General features: G+C 40.1%; 1 protein-coding gene across 1 annotated transcript; it reads left to right on the top strand.

The window, feature by feature from the left end:
- The first annotated feature begins 2,488 nt into the window (after positions 1 to 2,488).
- Positions 2,489 to 16,747, top strand: Twf1 (twinfilin actin binding protein 1). The gene is made up of 9 exons (XM_090324471.1): positions 2,489 to 2,588; positions 4,602 to 4,679; positions 6,778 to 6,956; positions 8,634 to 8,729; positions 10,142 to 10,246; positions 11,753 to 11,878; positions 12,560 to 12,710; positions 12,876 to 12,997; positions 14,713 to 16,747. Exons 1-9 carry the CDS (start codon positions 2,564 to 2,566, stop codon positions 14,881 to 14,883), a joined length of 1,053 nt encoding a protein of 350 aa, XP_090180597.1. The 5' UTR covers positions 2,489 to 2,563; the 3' UTR covers positions 14,884 to 16,747.
- Positions 16,748 to 26,298: the final 9,551 nt, after the last annotated feature.

Raw genomic sequence — 26,298 nt, 5'->3', positions numbered from 1 at the left:
TTCCACTGTAACTGCCATCTCCTGTTGCTCAGGCTGAGCACATACTGGTTCTGTCTAAACATGACTATGAATTATGGGAATTTTTTTCTCATCAGTACTTTTAAGCACTGCCAACTTCCTTAACAAAATTTTCCCTAGTCACCAGGACATGAATTAGCCAAAAAAAAAAAATCCAGTGAACTCTGCAGTTTCCTCTGTGCTGAACAGTGCAGGCAAAACTGGTAAAGCAAGATGAACCACTAGATGAGGAAAAACTCAGTCAGAATGAAACACTTCCCTACATGTCCCCAACCAAGTGAGTTCTCAAACTCAGATGAAATTTTGCTTCTCCCTGAATACAAAGATCTGTTTGAGAGAGAGATGAGATAAGAAGTAACAGAATATAGCAGTTTGTTTGCTGAAGAAAAACACTTGCCTGCAGAATCACTAATAAAACCGCATTGTCATCTGTGAACTTGTACTTTATTGGGGGTCTGAACAGGATTTGTAGATTAGCAGACGGTGATTTTGTGTATTTATCAGTGTCATGCTCAAAAAAACCAACACACATCCCAAACAAAGATCTAAGCCAAGGTTGGGATCATTCCTGTAATCCTTGCTACTTAGAAGGTTGCGATCTGAGAATCCCAGTTCAAAGCCAGCCTGGGAAGAAAAGGCTATGGGACTCTTCTCTCTCAATTAACCAACAAAAAGGTGGAAGTGGAGCTGTGGCTTAAGTTAGAACATCAGCCTTGGAGAAAAAAGCTTAGGGACTGTGCCCAGGCCCTGATTCAAGCTTGCACACACACACACACACACACACACACACACACACACACACACACAAATCTGTGTTATTTCGTGTATGGCCACTTTCCTCTTTAGCTTATGGAAGTGTTTTTTGGTGTCACAGAATTCCTGCTACTGATGGAAATCAAAATCAAACCAAACCAATCAGAAAATCAATATCTAGCTCCTGATCTAGGAGTAGCAGGAAATCTGCAAAATTACTTTTTGGAATGCATATTTATCAAAGCTATTTATCATGCCAGTTCATCCAAGTGATCCAAGTGAACTATTAGTAAGTATTTGGTTGGGGGAAAAAAAGAAAGGCTTCAGGCTGGGAGTAATCTCAGCACAAAGGAGGATACGGTAGGAATATACTGAGGAATAATCTGAGGAATATCCTGAGTTTGAGGCCAGGCTGTGGCCAGATTGGATGAAAGAGAGAGATTATATTTACAACTTCTCCTAATTAAAAAAAATTCAGTGCTGATTTAAATTGTGAGGGAAATGTTGAAGCTCACCCTACAGGTTCTTGGATTCAGTGTGGTTTGGGGTTTAAGTGGCCTGCAGTGTGGCTTCTCTCTATAGGTAGTGCCGGGATGGCAACCTGGAACTGGCATGCTAGTTCTGCTTCTCGCAGTGAGCAGTACTCCTAGCCCAGTGACCTTTCCTTTACAATGAACTGTGCAGACAAAAGGAAAGGAAGACCAAGAAGGAAGTGGAGGCGCCTATCTTTTAGGCTGAACATGGATGTCTAGTGAATGGGCCATTTCCCCTTTGAGCATTCCCCTCTCTTCTCTTTCCTTTTTCTTTCTTCCTTTCCCTTTCTTCCTTTCCCTTCCCTCCCTCCCTTCCTCCACTCTTTCTTTCTTTCTTTCTTTCTTTCTTTCTTTCTTTCTTTCTTTCTTTCTTTCTTTCTTTCTTTCTTTCTCTTTCTCTCTCTCCCTTCCTCTCTCTCTCTCTCTCTCTCTCTCTCTCTCTCTCTCTCTCTCTCTCTCTCTCTCTCTCTCTCTCTCTCTCTTTCTTTCTTTCTTTCTTGTGCCAGTCCTGGTCCTTAGTCTTAGAGCCTGGGCACTGTCCCTGAGCTTTTTGCACTCAAGATTAGTGCTCTACCCCTTGAGTCACAGCTCCACTCCCAGCTTTTTGGTGGTTATGAAGAAAATCAGGGCCTTTCATGTCTGGGCTGGTTTCGAACCTTGATTTTCAGATCTCAGCCTCCTGAGTAGTTAGAATGACAGGCCATCTGGCCTGGCCTTTTCTTACTATGAATTGTAGGGATGACAGGAAGGGAGACCCAGAAGCAGAGTGTATCCGTTTTTTAAGGCTTAACCATGACAGTCTTGGCGAAAGGGTCATTTTTGTTTTCAGCATCCTTTTGCTGAGCCAGCCTGTGCTGGGGTCACTAGAGGTCAGACAGTCACTACCCAGAGACCACTATGCTACTTTCTCTCCAGGGATCTGAAGAGGAAGCTGTGACCCAGGGCTGAACACAGCACTTGTGAGCGGAGGAGGCGTTGCCCCGAAACCCGCCGGAAGCGCGCCGGGGGCGTGGCTTGAAAGCCACACAGGGGCGTGGTCTTGAAGCCGAGCCGGAAGCGCGGCGGGGGCGTGGTTCCTGGGACATAGGGGGCGTGGCCTACCAGGCGCTCCCGCGACGCTACGGGCCTGGCTGGGAGGGGCGGGGCCTCCGCGGGTCGCGTGCGGATGACGCTGGGGGCCGGCGAAGGAGCCGCCACTTCCTGGAGTCGCCGGCCGGGGCCGCTCGCCGCACTCAGAGCCGGAGTCTGTGGCCGCCGCCATGTCCCACCAGACCGGCATCCAAGGTAACGGCACCCGGGGCGCCCTCAGGGGAAGGGGCTCCCGGGAGGCACTTGGCAGGAGCCGGCCGTGAGCCGCGGGACCTCGTGAGCGGGCGGAGTAGGCCTCGGAGCTCCTCCGGGCTTGATTTCTTCTCCATCCCGGGCGCTCCCGGCCTGCGTCCTCCCCGGCCGCCGCCCGCCACGTAACCGACCGACCGGCACCCCTGGGGAAGAGCAGAGGACTGAGGGTTCCGAGGCGGCCGAGGCGAGGGGGGCATGCCCTCGGGGCCCCGGCAGCTGTCCGACTCGGTCCGGCGGGGCCGAGCCCGGGGGTGTGGAGGAGGCGTCCCGGCGTCGCTCGCTGACCGTTCGGGGGTGATCGCTCCTCTGCCCCCGAGCCCAGCAGATCGCCACCGTCGTCCTCGCGTTCTCGGGCTGCTCCCTCCAACTCGTGGCTGCCTTTCCTCCCCCAAAAGGCGATCCCCCGCTGCCTTCGGAAGGGTCCCGAGCTGTTGAAGTGCGCCGGGGTCCTGCGTTCCCCTTTGCTCGGGGAGCTGGATCCAGTCCTACCAAGTGTGTGGCTGACATTCAGCCGCCCCGTGCACGCAGTCGAATGTGCAATTTACTGGTTGTCTTTATTGTGTGTGTGTGTGTGCGTTCCGGTCTGAGGCTTGAACTCAGGACCTGGGTGCTGTCCCATGGTTTGTTCTGTTCAAGGATGGCGCCACCGCTGGAGAGCCACAGCTCCTCATCCAGCCTGTGGCTGGTTCATTGGAGATGAGAGTCTCATGATTTTCCTGCTCAGGGCCGGCTTTGAACTTCGATCTCTCGTCTTAGCCTCCCGAGTGACAAGGATTAAAGGCGAGAGATACCAGAGCCAGACCTTTAACCTCCATTATTTCGTGGTTTGAAAATAAGCAGCCTAGAAGCACCCACCACCTCAACATCAAATAATATATCCCGGGGTTACTCACGCTCACTTAACGAGTTCTAAAGTAAAGCCCTTCCTGGTCTTAGTCAAGCAATATCCTCCCCGTTTCCCGGGAACACTTCATTATGTGTTTTATTTTTAAGGGTCTTTGACGCCATCCCACATGCCCCCGCTGCTTGTGCACGCGCGCACACACACACACACACACACACGGGCGCTCACGTAAAAATAGTCTTAGGTCTAAAAACCATTGGTTTACATATCCGAGTTGACTTTGACATTTAAGTATATGACTGAATTTGATGCTTGATCCTTAGGGGAGACACTGCCTATGTTAGTGATAGTTGTTAGCAGTAAACCACCCAAGTGCGAAATTAGAAACAAAATTGAGGCTTTAATAGATACACCAGAGAGTTCAGATATGAAATGAATGTGCTTGGTGAGTTTACTCTGGCTTGCTGAAAAGTACAAATAAGACTAGAATTTATAGGATCTATCGCATTTCATCGGCATTGTCTTTAATCAGAAGAGAGTATTTGATACTGTTGTTTTTAATGCACAAATGTAGAAAATAAGTTGAAGCAGTTTCCACAAGCTTGAAATTGAACTATAAGGGGACTGAAGCAAGTTTTCAGTATTTCTTGTTTCTCAACTGTGAAATAAAAGTGTTTCTTCCCCCCCCCCACGACTGTATTTATAATTTTTTATTGTAATTTGTTCCTTACTGGATTAAGTTACTTTAATATATTCACTCCAGTGTTCTGTTACAGAATTATCATTCTGTTCATATACGACATTCAAGTTCATATGCTTTCAGAATATATTCATAGGGCTGGGATGTAGCTCAGTGGCAAAGTGCTTGCCTTCCAGGTGCAACATCCTGGGTTCGATTCCCCAGTACCAAAAAAGAAAAGACAAACCCAACAAAGAATATATTCATTGCTGAATTTCTTGTTTATATTTGTATGCCTGTTCATTTATACCTTTAAGTTATATAATACTGGTAACAAAAGGATGTTATGTAATGCAGATATCTTTGTTTTGTATTTTTTCCCGTATAGACAGGAAATAAAATGAGATTTACTTATCCTTATCTTTTTCCACAGCAAGTGAAGATGTTAAAGATATCTTTGCCAGAGCCAGAAATGGGAAATACAGACTTCTGAAAATATCTATTGAGAATGGTTAGTTAACATTTAAAAAATATTGCATGTCCTTAAATTAATGGGTATTAAGTTGCTAAGTTGTCAGTAATTTGAATTAGTAATGTGAAAAAAGTTCAAATCTTGCCTTAAAGTAACAGATAGCACACAGCTTGTGCAGGTCTGTAAGAGCGCCTGCTTTTCTTGAATTCTGTAGATATTAGAAAAGCACAGGATTGGGGCTGTGTGTGAGTGTGTGTCTGTGTGTGTGTTTGTTTGTGTTACCTCTTAGTGTTTGTGACTCATTTCCTGTACCACATTGTTTCTAATGTCAGTGCTTGCTTCCATTTTTGCAAGCAGTGAACAGGTGTTTGTTTTTTTTTTTTTAAGTCACTTCAGTTCAGCTACATTCTGTAGTACAAACATGATCTTTCTAGTTTGGAAAAATGTTATAAGAATCTAACCAAGCTATAAATTAACTCTTCAAAAATAATTCTGAAAGAAGGGAAACTGGTTGAGTGGGTTAATCTTCTGTCAGATTTGAATTTGAACATTTGCTGTTAGGCAGACTTGATAACAGATGGAATGTGTTAAAATAGACCATTGGCCTCATATCTTAAATACCTTGACATATTCAGTTGCTTTGAAAAAAAATTGTTCTTCTATAAACTGGAAGTAGATCTATCTTCTGTATTAAAAATGAGAATGTTTTGTAAAATCTATATCACTTTCAGTGTTCAGTGAGAATAAAGATACTGTAAAGCAGCATGTTTTAGCAATATTGAACTAAAGTTTTTAATATCACTTCCTAAGTGACTAGTTAAGTGACTGAAATAGAACATGTGGTATCTTTAACTAGCAGCACATCTGCAGAAGAGAAATGTCACTATTTTTGCAATCATCACTTTCCAGTTTATATTTTTATTTATAAGAAAAAAGTTAAATAAGGACATTTCAAAGAATAAAAAATAAGCTCCTGCATTTCTTCTTAAATGGTATTAGTAAATTAAATGTAATTTTTAAAATAAATTTTTATTTCTATAACTCATATCTTGAAAAGTGAGAATAAAATAATTATAGTTTTATTTTTGAAAAAAACAGGACAACATATTATGCAGTTTGCCTTAATAGCTATTATTTGCTTTTAAGCCTTTTGAAAATTTAGTGTTTTTTTTACATAGAGTATCTTTTTTTTTTTTTTTGCCAGTCCTGGGCTTGAGCTCAAGGCCTGAGCACTGTCCTTGGACTTTCTCAAGGCTAGAGCTCTACACTTGAGCCTCAGCACCACTTCCGACTTTTTTCTATGTATGTGGTACCGAGGAATCGAACCCGGGTCTTCATGCATGCTAGGCAAGCACTTTAACCACTAGGCCAAACTCCTGGCCTACATAGAGTATCTTATTGAACAATCTTGAATGTTTTTCTTTGTGTCACATGTGGTTTGTTTTATTAATGGCGAAACTTGAGGCTTTTGCTAGTTCTTACTGTACCTGAATAGTGCTTCAGTCTCTTCCTCTGTCTCTCTCTCTCTCTCTCTCTCTCTCTCTCTCTCTCTCTCGCACACACACACACACACAACTTGTTCAAATGTGCAAGAAGAGATTATGTGGACTGTCACCATTTTACTTTATTCTGTCAAAATTACACTTGTGAGATGATCATTATAATTATGTTTCTAGGCATACTTGTAAATCTGTAGCATTACAGTCAAATTAGCACCAAATCTGATTCAACTGAATAGCTCTTATAAAAGAGTTAAACTTCATTAATTGCAAAAATTATGGTTTTGAGCAGTAGTTCAGTTATTTATATTTTGCTGGTACTTTTCAGCAGTGATCTTTTGAAGAATGGAATCTAACTGCCTGATATTTTATTCAGCTCAACGATTGTGATCATTTTTTTAGTTCATTTCTTGTATTACTAACATAAGTATTTGTATAAAGTAGCTTCACCATGCTATTCATCACTGTTTTTAACAGTGCATCCTATTATTCTAATTTCATGTATTGCCACCTTTGTCTTCCAACTTGTTGATGTGAGTGATGATCACTGGAAAAGAGTGATATTTTCTAGTCTTCATCACACTGCCACTTGGTATTTCCAACTATGTATGTATCAGGTTAAAATTTTCTTTTTATAGAGCAACTTGTCGTTGGGTCTTGTAGTCAGCCTGAAGATTCCTGGGAAAAGGATTATGATTCCTTTGTCTTGCCCCTGTTGGAAGACAAGCAGCCATGCTACCTGTTATTCAGGTTAGATTCCCAGAATGCACAGGGATATGAATGGATATTCATTGCATGGTCTCCTGATCATTCTCATGTAAGTAGTCGTTTTGTAGTAAAGTTTAACAATAAATGCTCGGAAAGTATTTTTTTAAAGATATTTCTTTTTTTCTTTCATATTTTTTTATTGTAATTAGTAGAAGAGTTACATTATATTCACCATATAGAAGGTACATTACTTTACAAACATTGATACCCTTTCTCATGTCTTGGTCCCCATTTTCCCTTCCTCCCTCCCTTTTAAAGATATTTCTAAGCTAAAACCTAGAAGGACTGATTATGGGGGAAATCCTTGCATTGAGTAATACACACTTAGATTCAGAAGACTCACCCTTGAAATCACAAGTAGTATTAAGTCTGTGGTAGTTATAATTAACTATGAATTAACTGTTTTGCTCTGATGGTGATCATTATAATATTGCTGAGAACTTATTGTCTATAATTTTAAGTTTTGTTAATGGCTGTAATTCATATTCATTAATGGCTTACATGCATACTTATTTAGGACTGTTGGTAGTAGACTGAGTAGAACAAAGGTAAAATTAATATATGAATATTGTTGAGTGTTTTAGGTTTGTTATAAAAAATAATTTTGGGGGGCCAGGAGTTTGGCCTAGTGGTAGAGTGCTCTTTTGCCTTGCACAAAGACCCAGGTTTGATTCCTTAAAGCCAGAAGTCGTGCTGTGGCTCAAGTGGCAGAGCTCTCGCCTTGAGAAAGCCCAAAGACAGTGCTCAGGCCCTGAGTTTAAGCCCTAGGACTGGAAACAAACAAAAAAGCTATGTAGATATCATTGTCAAAAGACTATTCTATCTCCTTTACTTTTTTACATCCCCTCTGGAAAGAGGTTTGGGATTTCACTGTTGAAGATTATGAAATTATCTTTAGTAGCTTTCTGTAGATAGTAGTAGCCTCTTTCTATGTATGGGACTGGAACTGGTTCAGGGTCTTGGTAAGACCCTGCTTTCATGAACCTTTCTGTAACATGTCCCTCTTTATTTATTTTTTCTTTTTTTACCAGTCCTGGGGCTTGAACTCAGGGCTAGAGAGCTATCATTGGCCTTGAACTCAGGACCAGAGCACTGTCCTTGGGCTTTGTCAAGGCTAGAGCTCTACCACTTGAGCCACAGCACCATTTCTGGCACCATTTCTACGTATGTGGTACCAAGGAATCAAGCCTGGATCTTCATGCATGCTAGGCAAGCACTCTACCACTAGGCCAAACTCCTGGCCCCAGTAGTAGATTGTTTAACAGGAGAAGTATCAGATCTTTTCATTCCTGTGTACCTCATAGAATGATATATGCCGTCAGTAAGCCATAAATATTTGACTCTTAATTAGTAATATCTGATACAGCTTTGAGGAAGATTCCACTACCAAAGTTATTTCATGTCAGTTTTTTCCCCTCTCACTTTAAAAAAGTTTTAAAATTTACTGGGTATTCCTGGAACTCTTACTTTGAAAAATTAGAAAAATTTTTTTTTAACAGTTTGCGATTTTTCTACTTGATGTTACATAATTTGTAATCTACCTTGATAATCATTGATAGCTTAGATTAATGCTCATTATAATGTGTATTCTTATTCTTAGCATATGAGCTTCAACTTGGATCACTAGTTTTAATTTGTTTAAAGATTTTTTAATACATTTAGAATGTGCCATTTTTGTAATGATATATTACCTATAACTTATACAAAAACTTTGCTAAATGAATAGGTTCGACAAAAAATGTTGTATGCAGCAACAAGAGCAACTCTGAAAAAAGAATTTGGAGGTGGCCACATTAAAGATGAAGTATTTGGAACAGTAAAGGTATCAAAATTCATACTTTTATGTAAATTTTATGTTTTGAAAAAAAACGATTAAAGAAGAAATCCTAGGTGGTGGGGAATTGTTATGAATTCAGATAATTGAATCTATAAACTTAAGAATAAAAGAGAAAGAAATGTTACATTTCATACAATATGAAAGTTAACTCTGAGTATGTATATAACTCGGAATTTATGGGGTGCCAGGAGTTTGGCCTAATGGTAGAATGCTAGCCTAGCATGCACAAAGACCCATCTTCCATTCCTTGGTACCACATAGTACACTTTTTAAAAAAAGAATTAATTTGTGTGTATATCTATTAGACTTTGAGAATATGTGCTGTGGAAAAAATTACACTCTTTTAAAAACTTGTGCATAGTAATTATATATATTGATGAATATGCACACAGAGAAGAGAGCTATGCTTTTCAACAGGCTTTTGTCTGCTCATTCATTTCCTCGTTGGTTTTCTGCTTCAGAAAGTAATGTAATTTAATAGGCAGAGGGAGTGTGCAGTTTGTACTTCATGAATTATGTGCTGTAATGGCTGCTCTCTTCCTTCCCAAACCACAAATAGTAGATAAAAAGATGTTCTTTTTCTTTTAATCTAAAAACTAGTGATGTTCTGTGAATAATTGCAGAGAAATTAGGTGTTTAAGTCCAGAACTCAGATGTAACTGTGTTAATTATTATGGAACTATAGGACAATTTTCCTTAGGCGAATACTTAAAGTTGTTCTGTGGACTTGAAGAAGGACTAAACTGTTTATTGGCTGCCATCACCATCACCAAACTTACACCAAAGGTTTCAGTAATTATAAAACTTAAGAAAGAGTAAATAGTTTCCTTAAAAATGTAACTAAACTGGAAGTAGAGCTGTGGTTCTTGTGGTAGAGTGCTAGTTTTCAGGGGTGGGGTACAGGGGGAAACTCAGGGAAAGTGCCTAGGCCCCGGAGTTCAAGCCCTAGGATCAGCACACCATACAATTTGGAACTTTCAAAATACTGTGTGTGTGTGTGTGTGTGTGTGTGCGCGTGCGCGTGCGCGTGCGTGCGCGCACGTGCACATGCATGTATGTATGTGCGCATGCGTGCTGGTCCTGGGGCTTGAACTCAGGGCCTGGGTGCTGTACCTGAGTTAGCTCCACTAACTGTCAGGGTTAGCTCCACCTCTGGCATTTTGGCGGTTATCTGGAGATCCAAGTCTCATGGACTTTCTTGCATAGGCTGGCTTTGATCCATGATCCTCAGATCTCACCTTCCTGAATGAATTGCTAGGGTGATAGGTGTAAGCCACTCACATCTGACCTAATGCTACTTTTTTAATTTAAAATGTCTTCAAGTTAGTAATTTTGTTCTTCCTAAATAACCTGGTTTTCTTTGTAGAGATTGTTAATAGTACCTTCTCTGCTTACAGGAAGACGTTTCATTGCATGGTTATAAAAAATATCTGCTATCCCAGTCTTCTCCTGCTCCCTTGACTGCAGCTGAGGAAGAATTACGGCAGATTAAAATTAATGAGGTAAATTACAGCTTTGAAATGCTTGCAGTGCTTTAACTATTTGACAGTACTATAGTCTCAGTAGATATAGGAGTATCTAAGGAATAGAGATGTTCCATCGGCTAAGTCTGTGTTTTAAAAAAAGCTAAAAGGTAGTAGTACACTTCTTACCAGAGTCTTAGTAGTTTTCCTCCAAAACATACACGTCTGAACACTTAAGTCTTCCTGTTAGAAACACTGTCCTTTGGGTTCTATGGAAATGGGAATGTGTGTGTTCTCCCTTTATTGCAGTTTTCTACCCAGTAAGGCTGTGTAGTGCAGGATTTGTGCTTCAGAGAGTAGTGACATCTGATGAAAATCACATAAATTCTATAGAGAGCTGAGGATTTCTAAGAGCTCTATACATATCTGTGAACTTGGATGGAGGATTGCTATTTGTGGACTCGTTAAGCATGTTGGAATCAGTCAAATCAGTGTATTCTTAAGGTGCTTTCCCAGGCATCCTAGTGGATGTTGGCATAACTTCTGTATTTCTACTACGATGTTACAGGAGAACAAGTAGATGAGTCTGTAATCTCCAGGCTCAGTGACAGACTAATAGGAATCAGTCTGGAATAGAATTAAAATATCATTTCATACTAAGTTGGTAACCAAGGATCTGTCATATTATTTTAACTCAAGTTATTTGGTAGGGCTTTTTATGTGATTTTTTTTTTATGAGTTTGATAGTTTGTTTTATTCCTTGCAATCAGAACCCAGAGGATCATATTGGGGTATGCACTTGCATATATTTTATGGTGTTTTCATTATCCAATATCATGCTGTAGAATATCCATTCATTTTATTTACAAAAGTAGAATTCCTATTTGACTTTATTTTTGACACTGCAAATGAACATCTGTACTAGCTATCATATATCAGCATAAAGACCTTAACCATGGATGTGCATTGAAAGCTTTCTTCTGGGCCACACACACTCTGTTCTTAGTATAAGAAAGCTCTCAGTCTGGAACTTCTGCAGTTGTACAGTTCGTTGGGCTGAGTTGTGTCTTTGTGTACTATTTGTCCTCCTTTCAATTCAGTGCATGGTGTTTGTGTTGCATTTTATGTCCAAGAGACCATAATAGTTTCCTATACATGCTGTGTTTTGTTAGTCACTTATTCTGTCCAGTAAAATTTTGTACAGGATGTGAAAGGGTCATCGATGATACCATAAGAGTTTCTGCAGTTCATTGGAGCTGTGGCAAACCAAGTGAGCAAAGCTCCCGAATCCTTGCTAAATCTGCACACTCCCTCAGACATCCCTCACAGCATTTTCATTATGATGGCTTGTGCACCTTGCATGTCCACAAAGTGCTAGCAGGACAATGGGAGACATAAATTGCTCTCTAAGTGCATAGCATTACGAGTTCTCAGTTACAGGTTGGGAAGCAGTGGAATGGTGGTCTTTGGTGGGTGCTCTTATTTTTGCCATAGGACACTGGTGAATGTGAAGCTTTACTGGCAAATTGTATCTGTCACACTCAGGTACAGACTGACGTGGGTGTGGACACAAAGCATCAAACACTTCAAGGAGTAGCCTTTCCTATTTCTCAAGAAGCTTTCCAGGCTTTGGAAAAACTGAGCAACCGACAACTCAACTATGTGCAGTTGGTGAGAGATGGTGAATGGTTATGAAAAGTCTGTTCTTTTCAATGGATACTTATTTTCTTGGGCTTTACTTTTTTTTTTTTTTGCCAGTCATGGGGCTTGAACTCAGGGCCTGAGTACTGTCCTACCACTTAAGCCACAGCACCACTTCCAGCTTTTTTCTATGTATGTGGTACTGAGAAATTGAACCTGGGTCTTCATGCATGCTAGGCAAGCACTCTACCACTAGACCAAACTCCTGGCCCGGCTTTACATTTAAAAAAAATGCTTCTTGATTTTTTTTTTATTTGTTTCTTAAAAGATTACAAACATGCTGGGCATCAGTGGCTCAAGCCTGCAATCCAATACTTAGGAAACTGTGGTCTCAACATCAAGGTTTGAAGCCAACCCGGGCAAGAAAGTCTGTGAAATTCTTTATATCCAGTTAACCACCAAAACGCAAAAAGTGGAGGTGTGGTTCAAGTGGTAGAGCTCTAGCTTTAAGTAGAAAGGTTCAGTGACAGCACTCAGGCCCTGAGTTCAAACCCTAGGACTAGCACAAAAGAAAATCACAGAAGCTGTATATGTCATTATAAAAAAAAAAAAAGAAAAGATTAATCCAGAACTGTGGCCCCCTTGTCTTCTAGTCTTTTATTATAAAATTGTAACTACCTGTTTTAATAAAATATTTTGTTTTTTAAATAGGAAATAGATATAAAAAATGAAATTATAATTTTGGCCAACACTACAAGTACAGAACTGAAAGATTTGCCAAAGAGAATTCCCAAGCATTCAGCACGCTACCATTTCTTCCTGTATAAGCATTCCCACGAGGGGGACTACTTGGAGTCCATAGGTATGTGGTGCCTGTGTTTTCATGCTACTTTCAGTTGGCTGGTTGGTATTTAGTATCATATTCTTAAGCATTTCTTATCCAGAGGGCTTAGGTACAGTTTTATGAGGTTTACATACTTGCTTTAATCCATGAGCTGCTAACTGTACTGATTCTTTCACCTTACAGTTTTTATTTATTCAATGCCTGGATACACATGCAGTATAAGAGAGCGGATGCTATACTCAAGCTGCAAGAGTCCTCTGTTAGAAATTGTAGAGCGACAACTACAGATGGATATAATCAGAAAGGTAGACTTGGGTTTTGCTTATTTACTCATTCATTCAGGTACTGCGGCTTGACCTCAGGGCCTAAGCACTGTCCCTTACATACTACCATTTGAACCCCAGTTCTGTTTCTAGCTTTTTGCTGGTTGATTGGAGATAAGAATCTCATGGACTTCACTGTCTCGATTGGGTTTGAACCGTGATCCTTAGATCTCAACCTCTTGAGACAGGCATGAACTGCTGCTCAGCTGACTTAAGCTTTAAAACCATCATCTCTCACCAGATTTTTCTTGTCATTTCCATGTATCTTAAGATGTGATGTCATTTATAAATGAAAATACTTGTTTATGTTGTTCCTACCCTAAGTCCTTAGAATCTCTTTATGAGTCTAGAAACAATCTGACTTGTCATGTTCCTCATCTCGACATCAATCCGTACTGTGTGATGTGGTAGCTACACTTCACATGTGGCTATGTTTAGATACAATTTAACGTTTAGGTTTTTTCTGGGGGGAGAGGCAAAGAACATTTGCTAGAGCTTTACTGAGTAAGTAAGCAAAAAGCAGACAAAAAGCAAGGCAGAGAAGCTGAAAGTAGGAGCACACTGTGTGGGTGCTCTCAGAGAGAGACACAGACACCAACATTTAGTTTCTGAGTCCTCTGAATCACCTCTGACTCGACTACAGTGCTGGGAGGTACAGTTTTCATGGGCCTCTGCCGCCTTTTGTCCCACAGTGCTGCAAGAGCCACATGTTGAGACTATAACTAGACTTCTTACTGATAAGGAACTTCACTCCATTTATACCTGTGGGAGGACTGCAAATTGTCCCAGTTAATGAGGAAGTAGGGAATGGCTATAAAATGGAATTCCCATTTGAGTTGTGGGAACTGAACTACAAATGTTCTCACATGCAGATAAAACAAAAGGAAAGATAAGTTTTGCTTTATCCTTTAGCTTTTCGCACTTAAAATTCAAGATGCTAGTGGTTTTAGATCTTGAATACTTTGGTCTTTTTTTTTTTTCTTCTTTTTTGGTGTCGGTTCTTGGGCTTGAGCTCATGGCCTGAGCACTTTCCCTAAGCTGCTTTTTGCTCAAGGCTAGTACTATATAGCACTTGAGCCACAGCTCCATTTCTGGCTTTTTTTTTTTTTTTTTTTTTGGCGGGGAGAGGAGTTGGCTTTGATCCATAATCTCGGATCCTACCAGCAGCTGGCTACTTTGATCTTTTCATAGTCCTATATGGTTGTGCCTTTCACAGCAAAGGTGGGTCAGGACACAGTCCACACAGTCTACACAGGTTCTCTGTCACTTGCACTTAGGTTTGTTTTTTACAACTATTTAAAAATAGTCTTAATTTGGGCTAGCTCTGGCCTGTAGGCCAGAGTTTGCCTTTGTCTGCTCTAGAATGATTTGAAATAGTTCAATGAATAAAGCCATAGATAATGCTTCTTGAACGTCAACCAAAAGCAGAATAACTTGAGAACATAATAAAATATGGGCTGCTTCTTAGCAACATTACTTTAAAAGGGAACAAGAAAAGAAGTGAATAGGCCTGGTTATATATTTAGGCAACTATGTTGCATTGACAACCTGAAATAGTTTACATATGCAGTCCTGGTTGTCTTGTAATGCATTTGTGTGTAAGCACTCATATCAGAGCATTGGCTTATTGCTTGCATGGCATTTTCACTATTGTACTGTTTTATATTTTGTCACGTGACTAATTTCCTTTTTTACAGATTGAGATCGACAATGGGGATGAGTTGACTGCAGACTTCCTTTATGAAGAGGTGCATCCCAAGCAGCATGCACATAAACAAAGCTTTGCAAAACCAAAAGGCCCCGCAGGGAAAAGAGGAATCCGAAGGCTAATTAGGGGTCCAGCCGAAACAGAAGCCACCACTGATTAAAATCAGTCTGTTCAACATTGCAATACTAGTTATTTTTTTAAAGTCCACTTTTAGTATACAGAAGAACTGAAATCATTCCATATTGATATACAGTAGGGAGGGAAATTGTACTTTTTGAAAAATAGCACTTTTCACCTGTGTGTTTATAAAATGTTATGGGAAAGGTTTCAACACAGCAATGTTTAGTTTTGTCACACCTTTTTCATTGAGTGTTGATTTCACACTTAAACGTGATTCTGAACATTTTATGTAGTTGGGCCAGTTCCACAAAATCTTTAATGTCTTAAAGGAAGATATACTTTATATTTAGTGGAACATCTGAGATTTCTTTTCTTTTTTTTCTTCCTTTTTGAAATATTCACCTTCTGGATGACTATGCTAAGGACCAGGCTGGATTACTTTCTAAGCTGGAAAGTATGTGCATAGAAAGGGATGGAAAGCTGCTTATTCTACCAAGCTATTCCGCCAGACCTGGACCATGTCTGCATCTTTGAGAAATAATTGCAGCAGTCTTTTCTATTTTAACTTTCTTTGTTTCTTTTTTTTTTTAACAGCATTAAAACTTCAGAGTAGCTCACTTGGAAACTATAGGGTACCAGATACTTACTCTTCTGCAAGATTTCTGACAAACTGCCTTAGTGAAGTCTCTTTCTAATGCTTAAAAAAGATCTTTTTCCAAGGAAGTCATTTCACTATAAGTGCTATGAGGCCCACAATGCTTATGTTCAGATTGAAATCCAAATTAGTAATCATTCAGAAGGAAACAAGACTAAAGGAAAAGTGTTTTCCTTCTCAAAACTGTGTGTTTATAGACAAATCATGTTCTTTTATCCTTGTGCTGCAAATATTCAAATTTAAATTATTTAAAGTCCTAGGACTGAACAGCCTAACTTAGCTAAAGAACTTTTTTTCAATTAGTATCTCACTTAAAAATGCATTTAACTGTTTCTAAAGCTTTTGCATTTTCATTTAGAACCTAGAGATTTTGAGCCTTTGATACTTGAAATAGTGGGAGCTAGAACACATCCTATTTAATCTGTTAACCTGCAGCAGAGCCATAATTTTGAGAAGCTTTTTAAAGGAACTGTGGGTATCCAGAATTTGGGATTTGTTGACTTAAACTTCATGCTGCATTAAAAAAATATCAGAAATGCACATTTCATAGTATAAAATATGAAGCATTCATTGCTAAACCTTATTACCTAAGGTAGAAGAGGTACCTTTCAGAAATTCAGTGTGTGTTCAAGTAAAGGATATAAGGATAATTATGGGTTAGCAGATTAAAAAAAATAGAATTAAGAATATTTGTGTGGTTTTTGTTTGTTTACAAAATAATTAGAGTATAATATTTAAACTCGCAAAACAGTTGACAATAATGTTGCACTTGTTTACTAAAAATATACTTTATAAAATTCCTTAAGTGCACAAATAGAAACACATACCTACGGATTATTGCATTGAGAGGCCTGGGGTTATGTTTCAGTCCACAGCTGAAGTAGGCCTTTGCAGTCAGGAAGAATAGGACCTGTTTTGAAGATAAAGAGTATTTCAGTAGTAAATATTTTTCCGTATTATCCCTGTGCAATTACACTCTTAAATTCCACTACACTACATGACAGTAAATGGACATTCCAGAATACAGATGTGATTATATAATCTTACTAATTCTTATTAACGCAGTGATTTCTGAAGAATCATTTCTGCATTTGTTGTAGAGGATAATTCATTGTTTACAGTATGTTTTAGGTGACACTAGATGTGAATAACATTCCCAATAAATTTATATAGCAGTGAAAAATTACATGCCTTCTGTGGACATTTTATAAAGTGCATTTTATATTGCAATAAAATTTTTTCTCTTTAAGTTGTGTCCTATTCTGTGTTGGATTAAGTGTTTGGATAATTTTGTAATAGGTTAGAAATCCCATTAATTGGCCTGTCTAAGTCCAGAAAGGATTTTAAGTGGTTTGAAGCCTTAGGAAGAAAGAATAGATATGACTGTTGAGTGTTGATTCTACCTAAGAATTTATCTACTATTATAGCCATAGTAAAAATGCCACAAGTTGCTCAGTTCCTACTGGGATAGATACATGTACAGTGAACAATCATTGTGTCAGACTGAATTCTCAGAGGTACTGTTTATACCCCCCTCTCCCCCCACACAAATTTTTTTTTATCCACATTCCTGAGTGCAAGCAGTAATTCAGTATCAAGTACAAATGGTTTTGTTGGCATGCCTTAGACTTACTTTTTTAATTTTTTGCTGGTCTTGGGGCTGGAACTCATGACCTGGGTGCTGACCCTGAGCTTCTTTTGCCCAAAGCTGGCACTCTACCACTTGAGCCACAGTGCCATTTCTGGCCTTTTCTGTTTATGTGGTACCCATGATTTGAACCCAGGGCTTCATGCATGCAAAGACAAGCACTCTACCACTAAGCCACATTCATTCCCAGCCCTAGACCTAATTTTTAAGTTTTCTACAGTGTGATAATACACATGAATAGTTCAGTGTACATCCTTTCCCATTTTATTTCCTTATTCAGCCATACATTTTCAAGGTAGTGGTTTAATTTTTATGTATAATGTGCTGCTCCTGAGACTGGAGGCATGGCTTAAGTGGTAGAGCATCTTCCTAGCAACCAGGAAGCTCTGGGTGCAGATCCCAGCACTAAAACACATACTTGGGGCTTCATATTCAGAGACTTAATGTAGTGAGTGGACAGATGAGTTCCACAAATCACTTCCTGTGTGGCCTTGACAGGGAATAGTTCCTTTGGTACAAATTGTGGCTGCCCCTCCCCATCCAAAAAAAAAAGTACTAGATATATCTTGTGTTTATGCTAGTTTTTTTCTTTTTTTTCTCAAATAACACAGATCTAGCTGTACTGTGGTCCACTTGTCCATTGTTTGGGGGCATGCCTGTCTACCAACCTTGATCATTCAGCTTGCTGGCTTCCTTCTTCCTAGAACCATTCAAGCCTGGGAAATGTGTGCTTCTCCAGCAAGCATCACCAACTCATTGGCTATGTGTTAACCATACTGTGGTTCTCGGCTCAATTGCCTTATTAAATTTTTTTTAATTGTTGGGATAATGTATAGAGGGGTTACAGTTACATTTGTCAGGTAGTAAGTACATTAATTCTTACACATTGGTAACCCCCTCTCATGTTTCTGTCCCCATTTCCCTTCCAATCATCTTGTTTTTGCCTTATTAAATCTTGATGGACTTTCCATTTATGCTCTTTGGTTCTCTTTTGCCTTAACTTTATTTTCTCCTAACACTTAGACATTATGTTAGCTTTGCATCAATGTAACAAAGGGCCTGAGAGAAATCAACTTAAAGGAAGATAGTTTGGCTTATGGTTTTGGAGGTTTCACTCCACGATCACTAGGCTCTGTGATGCTTGGGAGGCAGAACATAAAGATCATGTGTTGACTCACGATGCTCATCTTGTGACTTGCCATCTGCAAGGGCTCAGGGATTTTGCTTTGTGTTTGTTGTTGTGTATGTCCTGGTGCTTGAACTCAGGACCTGGGCTCTGTCCCTGAGTTTATCTGCTCAAGGCTAGTACTCTTACCACCTAGGCCACAGCCCCATTTCTGGCTTTTTGGTGGTTAATTGGAGATGAGAGTCTCACAGACTTCCCTGACCTGGTTGGCTTTGAACCAGGATCCTCATCTCTGCCTCGTGAACAGCTAGCTAGGATTACAGGTGTGAACCACCCAGTGCAGAGCTCAATTTTTAAGGCTGATGATGCAGGGGCTAAGCCCTTGACATACGAGCTTTAAGGATGCTGCAAATCCAAACCGAAACAGACATATACTCTATGTATTGTGTGACTCCTTAATTAAAATAATGAGGTGAAGGAATTGGATTTTATTCACTGATTCATCTTCAGCATCTAGACGTGTTGGGGACAGAGGACATTGTTACATGAATGAATGAGTTTACCTTTCTTTGAGGTACAGCTGTTCAAACAGTGCAAGGCAGCAGTGGAGGGGGTGTTAGAAGATGTAACTAGCTGCCAGGACTGTATTTCTGGCCACCGCAAACCTCACTCACAGTGGTAGAGCCTATACAGCCTCTACTGAACAAAACTCCAGAAATAAACAACTCCTGATCATCAAATGTCTTCTAGTGGAAGGCCTCATTCAATGGAATCTCTGCTCTGAAAAGATCAGAGGCGGCCTGCACTACTACACTGCTGTCTGCAGCCAGGATTCAGCACAGCTGCTTAGTGAATGCTTGGCTTTTCTGCTCAACCCTGGTGCTTTACCTCTTGAGCCACCCCTCCACTTCCAGGTTTTTGCTATTGGAGGTGAGTTGATGGACTTTTCTTCCTGGGCTGGCTTTGAATCTTGATCTTCATTCAGATCTAAGCCTCCTGAGTAGCTAGGATTACAGGAGTGAACCACCAGTACCTGTCTCGAACTTTGGATTCTTAATGGGGGGAAAGGCAAGCTCTGATTGGAAGCTAAACTGTTCTTAGTTTTCTATTAGTAAATTGCATTGCTATGAAAAATTGGGACATGTACTTGGGTGAAAATATGACTGAATCAATTCTGTGTTGGAACCATGCATATCCTAACGATAAACTACCCACCAAATGTATTGTGAGATACAGTGTCATTTCTCACAAGTCTATGGTTTCTTGGGCGCAAGTGATCAGCCAGCAAGGTGGCTGAAGGGTAGCTACAACTCAGATGTATCTTGTGTGTGATCTTTCAGTGGTAGCACGCCAGCCCTGGCTTGTGTTCATGATAAGCAGGAGAGAGGAAGGGGGAAAGGGAGGGAGAGGATGAGGAATATAGAGCTCTTGAAGTCTAGCCTTGAAATGGAAATACTACCTAATCCTTAGAAATATTAATGGGCTTATCCATCTCCATAATTATTTTATTTATCTAAGCAATATATATTCTTTTGAGAATGGATTTTTCTTAGAATTCATTCAACTTACTGCATCTATCCACACTCTTTTCCTTTTTCATTATTGAGTAGTATTCCTTGAATTCACAACAACTACGTATTCACAAAAAGATATTTGGATGTAACCAGTTTTGAACCCTTAGGAACAAAGCTGTACTCCTTATATGAGTTTCTGCATGAAAATAAGTTTTTATTTCCCTAGATCAATGCCCAAGGGTGAAATTGATGGTTTGTGAGTCTCTTATGGTAAGGCTATTATGGTTTTGAAAAAAAAACTGCACACCTATTTCCAGAGTGTTGGACTATTTACAGTCACATCAGTGTTATTGAATAACCCACCACCTTCACCTCCTGGACAACATTTAATGGTCTGTTTCTGGTTTTCTTTTATCCATTGTAAAATATATATTAGTTACATATCATGGTTTTCTTTTCTTCTCATATTGGAGCTTAATTCAGGGCCTCCTTGCTCTCTGACTTAGTTTTTTATTCAAAGCTAATATTCTACAACTTGAGCCACAGATCTACTGCTTTTGTTGGTTATCTGGAGATAAGAGTTTCACAGACCTTTCTGTGAAAGGGTTAGCTTTGAATTGGCATCTTCAGATCTAAGCTTCCTGAGTAGCTAGAGAATGGGCATGAGTGACTGGCATTCAAGCAGCAGTCTCAATTTGCAATCCCTCCTGGATAATGATGTTAAAAGGATCTTTTAAATTTTTGCTCTTTTTAAATCCTCCTTAGGCCAGTGCAGTGTCTCATGCCTGTAATCTCAGCTACTCAGGAGGCTGAGATCTGAGGATCAAGGTTCAAAGCCAGCCTGGGCACAAAAGGACCTGAGATTTATCTCTAATTAACCTCTAGAAAAAGGCAAGTGGGGCTTGTCTGAAGAGTAGGGTGGTAGCCTTGAGTTGAAGAGCTCAGGGACAGCACCCAGGCCTAGTTCAAGCCCCATGACCCACTATAAATAAATACTCCTTGTACAAAAAAAAAAAAAAAAGAAATGGAAATACTACTTTTACTACCATCTCTCCATAAAGCACATTAACAAGGCCAGCCCAGATCTAATGGTTGGGAAAATATTTGTGTGTGTGTGCTAGTCCTAGAGTTTGGTCTTATAGCCTGGGTGCTGTCCTAAAGATTTATTTTTTGCTTTTGCTCAAGACTACCACTCCACCACTTGAGTCACAGCTTTTTGGTGGTTAATTGGAGATAACAAGGCTCACAGACTTTCCTGCCCACCCATGCTGGGTGGCAGGCTGGCATTCAAGAAGTGAGTGAGCCATGGTATGTTGGGAAGTTATAGGCAGGGTCCATCTTGAGAGAAGACCTGTTGTTTTGAGACTGAGCTATTCTGAGGACCTGAAAATAAAAGCATGAAATCATGGGAGGGGGAAGGTATGATGTAGCCTCAGAAGTTAAACTATGAGAGTGCAAGGCAGTGGGCTGAGTGATTAATACTCCCCAACTCTGTGGGTGAACCCATCGCCTGAGGACTCACTGCAGGAACAGAGCTGAGTTCCCAGTTGATGGATTGCTTGACTTCTAAGGCTGTTTCCTTCCTTGCTGCCAGCTAGGACCGAGAGTCCTGGGCTCCTTTCTCTCAGACCATTTAATTTCAGCGGCGTCTGCCCACTCACAGGGTGGTTAGCAGGCAAGCCCAGCAGGTCAAGGGCTGAGCTACTGGTTCTCCCCACTCTGTTCAGAACCAAGTGTTCTACTTCTCCCCAGGGCATCTTTGGGCCTGGAAGCTTTTTCTTTGTGGGGCTATACTCTGGGAGTCCTATGAGCAAATTAGGACCAGCCCATTAGATATACAGGGGAGTGTGTGTGTGTGTGTGTTGAACTCAGAGTCTAGGCACCGTCCCTGAGATTTTTTTTTTTCTTTTTCTCTCAAGGCTAGCACTCGACCACTTGAGCTACTTCCAGTTTTTTGGTAGTTAATTAGATCAGACACTCATGATCTTTCTTGCCCAGGCTGGCTTTGAACCAAGATCTTCCTATCTCAGCCTCCTGAGTAGCTAGGATTATAGGCATGAACCACTTCACACCTGCTATAAAGCTCATGTAGCCATCAGAGGCTCCAGTGCACAAAGAAGAAAGCCCTGTAGCAGACTACCTGAACCCTGACCAACCCTACCCTCAGCACAGACAGCAGCAGCCATACACTGGAGACCAGACTCCAGCTAGGCTTTTCCTCAGTAAGTGGTATTGGAGATTAATACTGAGTAAATAGGAGAATCTGGCACTGCACCATGTGCCCAGTCCAGTATGCGCATCAACACTACCCCATTCTGCATGAACACTAAGAAAACTTCAACCAGTTAACTTCAACTAATTAACATAGCCAACCAATGACCTGTTCTTAGATGCAGAAAACCTCAGCACAGAAACAAAGGCAATACAAAAGTACAAGGCAACATTAACTATTGAAAAAAGAAACAATACCACAAAAATAGAATCTAAAACTAGTGAAGTATATGAAAGCCCAAAGAACTCAAATGACTTTTTAAGAGCCAGGTGCTGGTGTCTCAAGCCTGTAATCCTAGCTACTCAGGAGGCTGAGATCTGGAAAACTGGAAATGGTGCTGTGACTCAAAGTGGTGGAGCACTAGCCTTGAGCAAAAAAGCTCAGGGACAGCACCCAGGCCCAGACAGACAAAAACAAACAAAATTCTTAGAATTAGGACAATGATTGACAAAATTAAAGAGAACATGAATAGAGGAGTATATTCAAAGTGAACACAAATAAATTGCTGAATGAAATAAGAAAAAAATTGCAGGATCCTAAAGAATTCGATAAAAATACAGAAATCCTGAAAAAATCAAATCAAAATTCTGGAAATGAAATAAAATTAAAAATCAATTGAAAGCTTAAAAATAGACAAGATCAAGTAGAGGATACAATATCAGGGATCACAGACAAGGTAGATGAGTGAAAATATTCACAAAATAACAAAAAGATAAGTATAGAAAGAAAATCTCTGCTATACAATGAAAGTAATTCTAAAGAGGGCATTTTATAGCTATGATTGTTTACATTAAAAATCAAGGAGTCCTCAAATAAATTATCTAATGATAACACTTCAAGCTCTTGGAAATATAAGAACAATCAAAACTCCAAGCTGTTGATGGAAAGAAAGTAATAAAGCTCAGGAGTGATATTAATGTAATGTGAGATGAAAAAGCCATGTGCTAGTGGCTTACAACTACATAATGGAAAGGCTGGGACCCCAAGGACTGAGGTTCAAGGCCAGCCCAACTGAAAAAAAGTATGTGAGACACCATTTCTACTTAACTAGAAAAATGCTGGACTAGAATCCTGGCTCAAGTGAGAGAGCTATGTGCAAGAAGACGGAACCTGAGAGAAAAAAATTGAAGTGATAGCAAATATCCTGAGCCTTCAGGGAAATGGAAATAAAAACTATATTGAGATTCCGTCTCACCTCAGTCAGAATGATCATCAACAAGGAAATAAGTAACTGCAAATGCTGGTGGAGATGCAAATTAGTTCAGTCCCTTTGATGATAAGTATGGATGTTCCTCACAAAATTAAAACTGGAACTACTATGAGATCTAGTAATATCACTTCTATATAATTGCTCCCCCAGTTCCGAATTAAGTTATTACACACACCTGCATACCCATGTGATTCTAGCACTGTCTCTATATTGTCGGTTAGCCTAGGTGCCAATTGGAGGGTGACTAGATAAGAAAATGGGGAATGAAGTGTAAGTACATGATCAAGGTTTCTGTTTTGTTTGGTGCAGGGCCTGGGTGCTGCCCCTGAGCTTTTGTGCTCAAGGCTCTACCACTTGAGCCACAGCTCCACCTGAAGCTTGGTGATGATTAACTGAAGATAAGAATCACATGGACTTTCCTACTCAGTCTGGCTTTGAACCAGAATTCTCAAATATCTGCCTCCTGAGTAGCAAGGATTATAGGCATTGAGCCACCGGTGCCTGGCTTCACAATGGAATTTTACTCAGCCAATAAGCAGATGAGAATCTTATACTTTGGTGGAAAATGGGTGGAACTGGAGGACATGTTTTTTTGTGTGTATGTTGTTGTTTTTTGCCAGTCCTGGGCTTGGGCTCAGGGTCTGAGCACTGTCCTTGGACTTTCTCAAGGCTAACACTCTACCACTTAAGCCTCAGCACCACTTCCAGCTTTTTTCTATGTGTGTGGCACCAAGGAATTGAAGCTGGGTCTTGGTGCATGCAAGGCAAGCACTCTACCACTAGGCCAAACTTCCAGCCCATGGAGGACATGTTAACTGAAGTAAGCCACTCTTACAAAGACAGGTATCACATTATTTCCTTCATTTATGGACACAGGAGGAAAAAGGAAAAAGTCAAGCTCATGAAAAAAAAAATCAAGACTACCATAAAGGTCGATAGGAAAGGTAAAGAGGATAGGTGAGAGGTGGGGAGGCAAAGAATAGAGGTAAATATGATCAAAATACTTCTGTGCATATATAGAAATGCTGTGCTGAAACCCTTTACTATACACTGTTTAATGATATGCTAATTAAGAGGGAAAATTAAAAGGGGGAAAAAAAGGGTGGACTATCTTTCTGCATAGAAATAGAGATGAACTCAGCAGCTGGAAGGCCACTGTACATTCCTGGGAACATATGCTACTTTTGGAAGGAGCTCTGAGCAAGCCTGTACAAGCATTTGGCTGAGTGTCAGTTTTCACTTGTTTTGGGTACAGCCCCAGGTGTGTATATCCAAAACCCACAGTCACATGGCACTGCATTCCGATGTTGTATCATATGGTAATTCTCTTTTACTTTTTCAGGGCACAGCCAAACTGTTTTCCAAATCAGCTGCCCTGTGTACATTCCTCCTGAATGGAATAAGGGCTCAAATTTTTCTCTATCTCCACGCTAACACATGTCCTATTTGCACTTTTGGTTTCTAACTCATTATAGCAGTTTTAATGAGTATAAAGTGGTATTGCACCATAGCTTTGATTTGCCTTTTCCTAATAACTAGTGATGGTAAGTATCTTTTCAGGTGCTTGTGGATCATTTATAGGTCTTCCTTGGAGAGTTGTGTGTGTATACACACAAATGTATTCACACAGCCTCCTGAGTAGCGAGGATTATAGGCATGAGCCACCGCCATCTAGCTTAATTTTTTTCTTTCTTTTTTTTTTCTTCTACGTATGTGGTACCAAGGAATCAAACCTGGGTCTTCGTGCGTGCTAGGCAAGCACTCTACCACTAGGCCAAATTCGCGGCCCTTAATTTTTTTCTTAATCTTAACAGAGGAATGGGATTTTAGCATTAGTTTTAGAAATGCCTCATGCTTCTGAATTAACTTTCTGAGACAAGAATTTAGATGATTAAAAAAGCTTTTCTTGCCTGGGCCCATTCTTTCAGAGGAATAATACAAACTTCATATCGATAGCAGAGCTCTATGGCTATTTTATAAGGGTACAGGGTCAAAAATGGACAGAGTAAGTTAGGTGCTGGAGGTTCACTACTAACTGAAGAGGCTGAGATCTGAGAAATCACAGTTCAAAGTCAGCCCAGAAAGATAAATCCATGAAACTCTGAATGTCATTAACCAGCAAAAAGCTGGAAGTGGAGCTGTGGCTCAAGTAGTAGAGTACTAGCCTTGAACTGAATAAAAATGCTTAAAGTGCAAAACCCTAAGCTTAAAGCTGATGCTCTACCACTTGGGCTACACTTCTACTTCTGTCATTTTACTGTTTAATCAGACATTCATAGTCTTGTAAATCTGTCTGCTCAAGCTGGCTTCAAACTGAAATTCCCACATCTCAGCCTCCAAAGTAACTGGGGTAATAAGTGTGAGCCATGGATTCCTTATACATAATATTTTATTCCAAGAAGATATATCATCAAACTTAAAATTAAATCATCAGTTATATTTAAAATATTATTAAGAAGTAGTGCTATGGCTCCAGTGGTAGAGCATTAGCTTTGGACTGAATTGCTCAGGGACAGTACCCAGGCGCAGAGTTCAAGCACCATGAATGACCCGTGTGTGTGTGCATATATATAATTACCAGTGTTATAAATCATACTTTGTCTCAAATTACTTTGTTTTGTTGAGAATGATTTGGACTAAGTCATTTTACTTGTTACCATTTTTACTTTTCAATTAGCTGATGTTTCCTTTTGCTTATATAATTCAAAAAAGTGTTCTAATAAAGATGTTTGTTTCCCAGAAGAGCATTCAGGAAGAGCAAAGCCATATATCACAGTGTCTGATCACCATGTGCCACAGTTTATGTGTTCTTATTTCGGGTGACTGAAGAACTACAGACATTATGTATTCCTTCCATGAATAGCCATTTTCCATCAGGTAATTTTTGTTGTTGTTGTTCTAGTACTAAAGCTCAAACTCAAGACATTATGCTCTTGCTTGCTTTTTCACTCAAGGCTCGAGGTCTACCATGCCTACAGTGTGGCATTTTGCTGGGTAACTTTGGAAATAAGAGCCTCACAGACTTTCCTT

The sequence above is a fragment of the Megascapheus bottae genome, chromosome 2 (genome assembly GCF_031878675.1).
Source record: "Megascapheus bottae isolate mThoBot1 chromosome 2, mThoBot2.hap1, whole genome shotgun sequence".
NCBI lineage: Eukaryota > Metazoa > Chordata > Mammalia > Rodentia > Geomyidae > Megascapheus > Megascapheus bottae.
The sequence above is the reverse complement of the archived record's forward strand: the minus strand, read 5'-3'. Positions and strand labels throughout refer to the sequence as shown.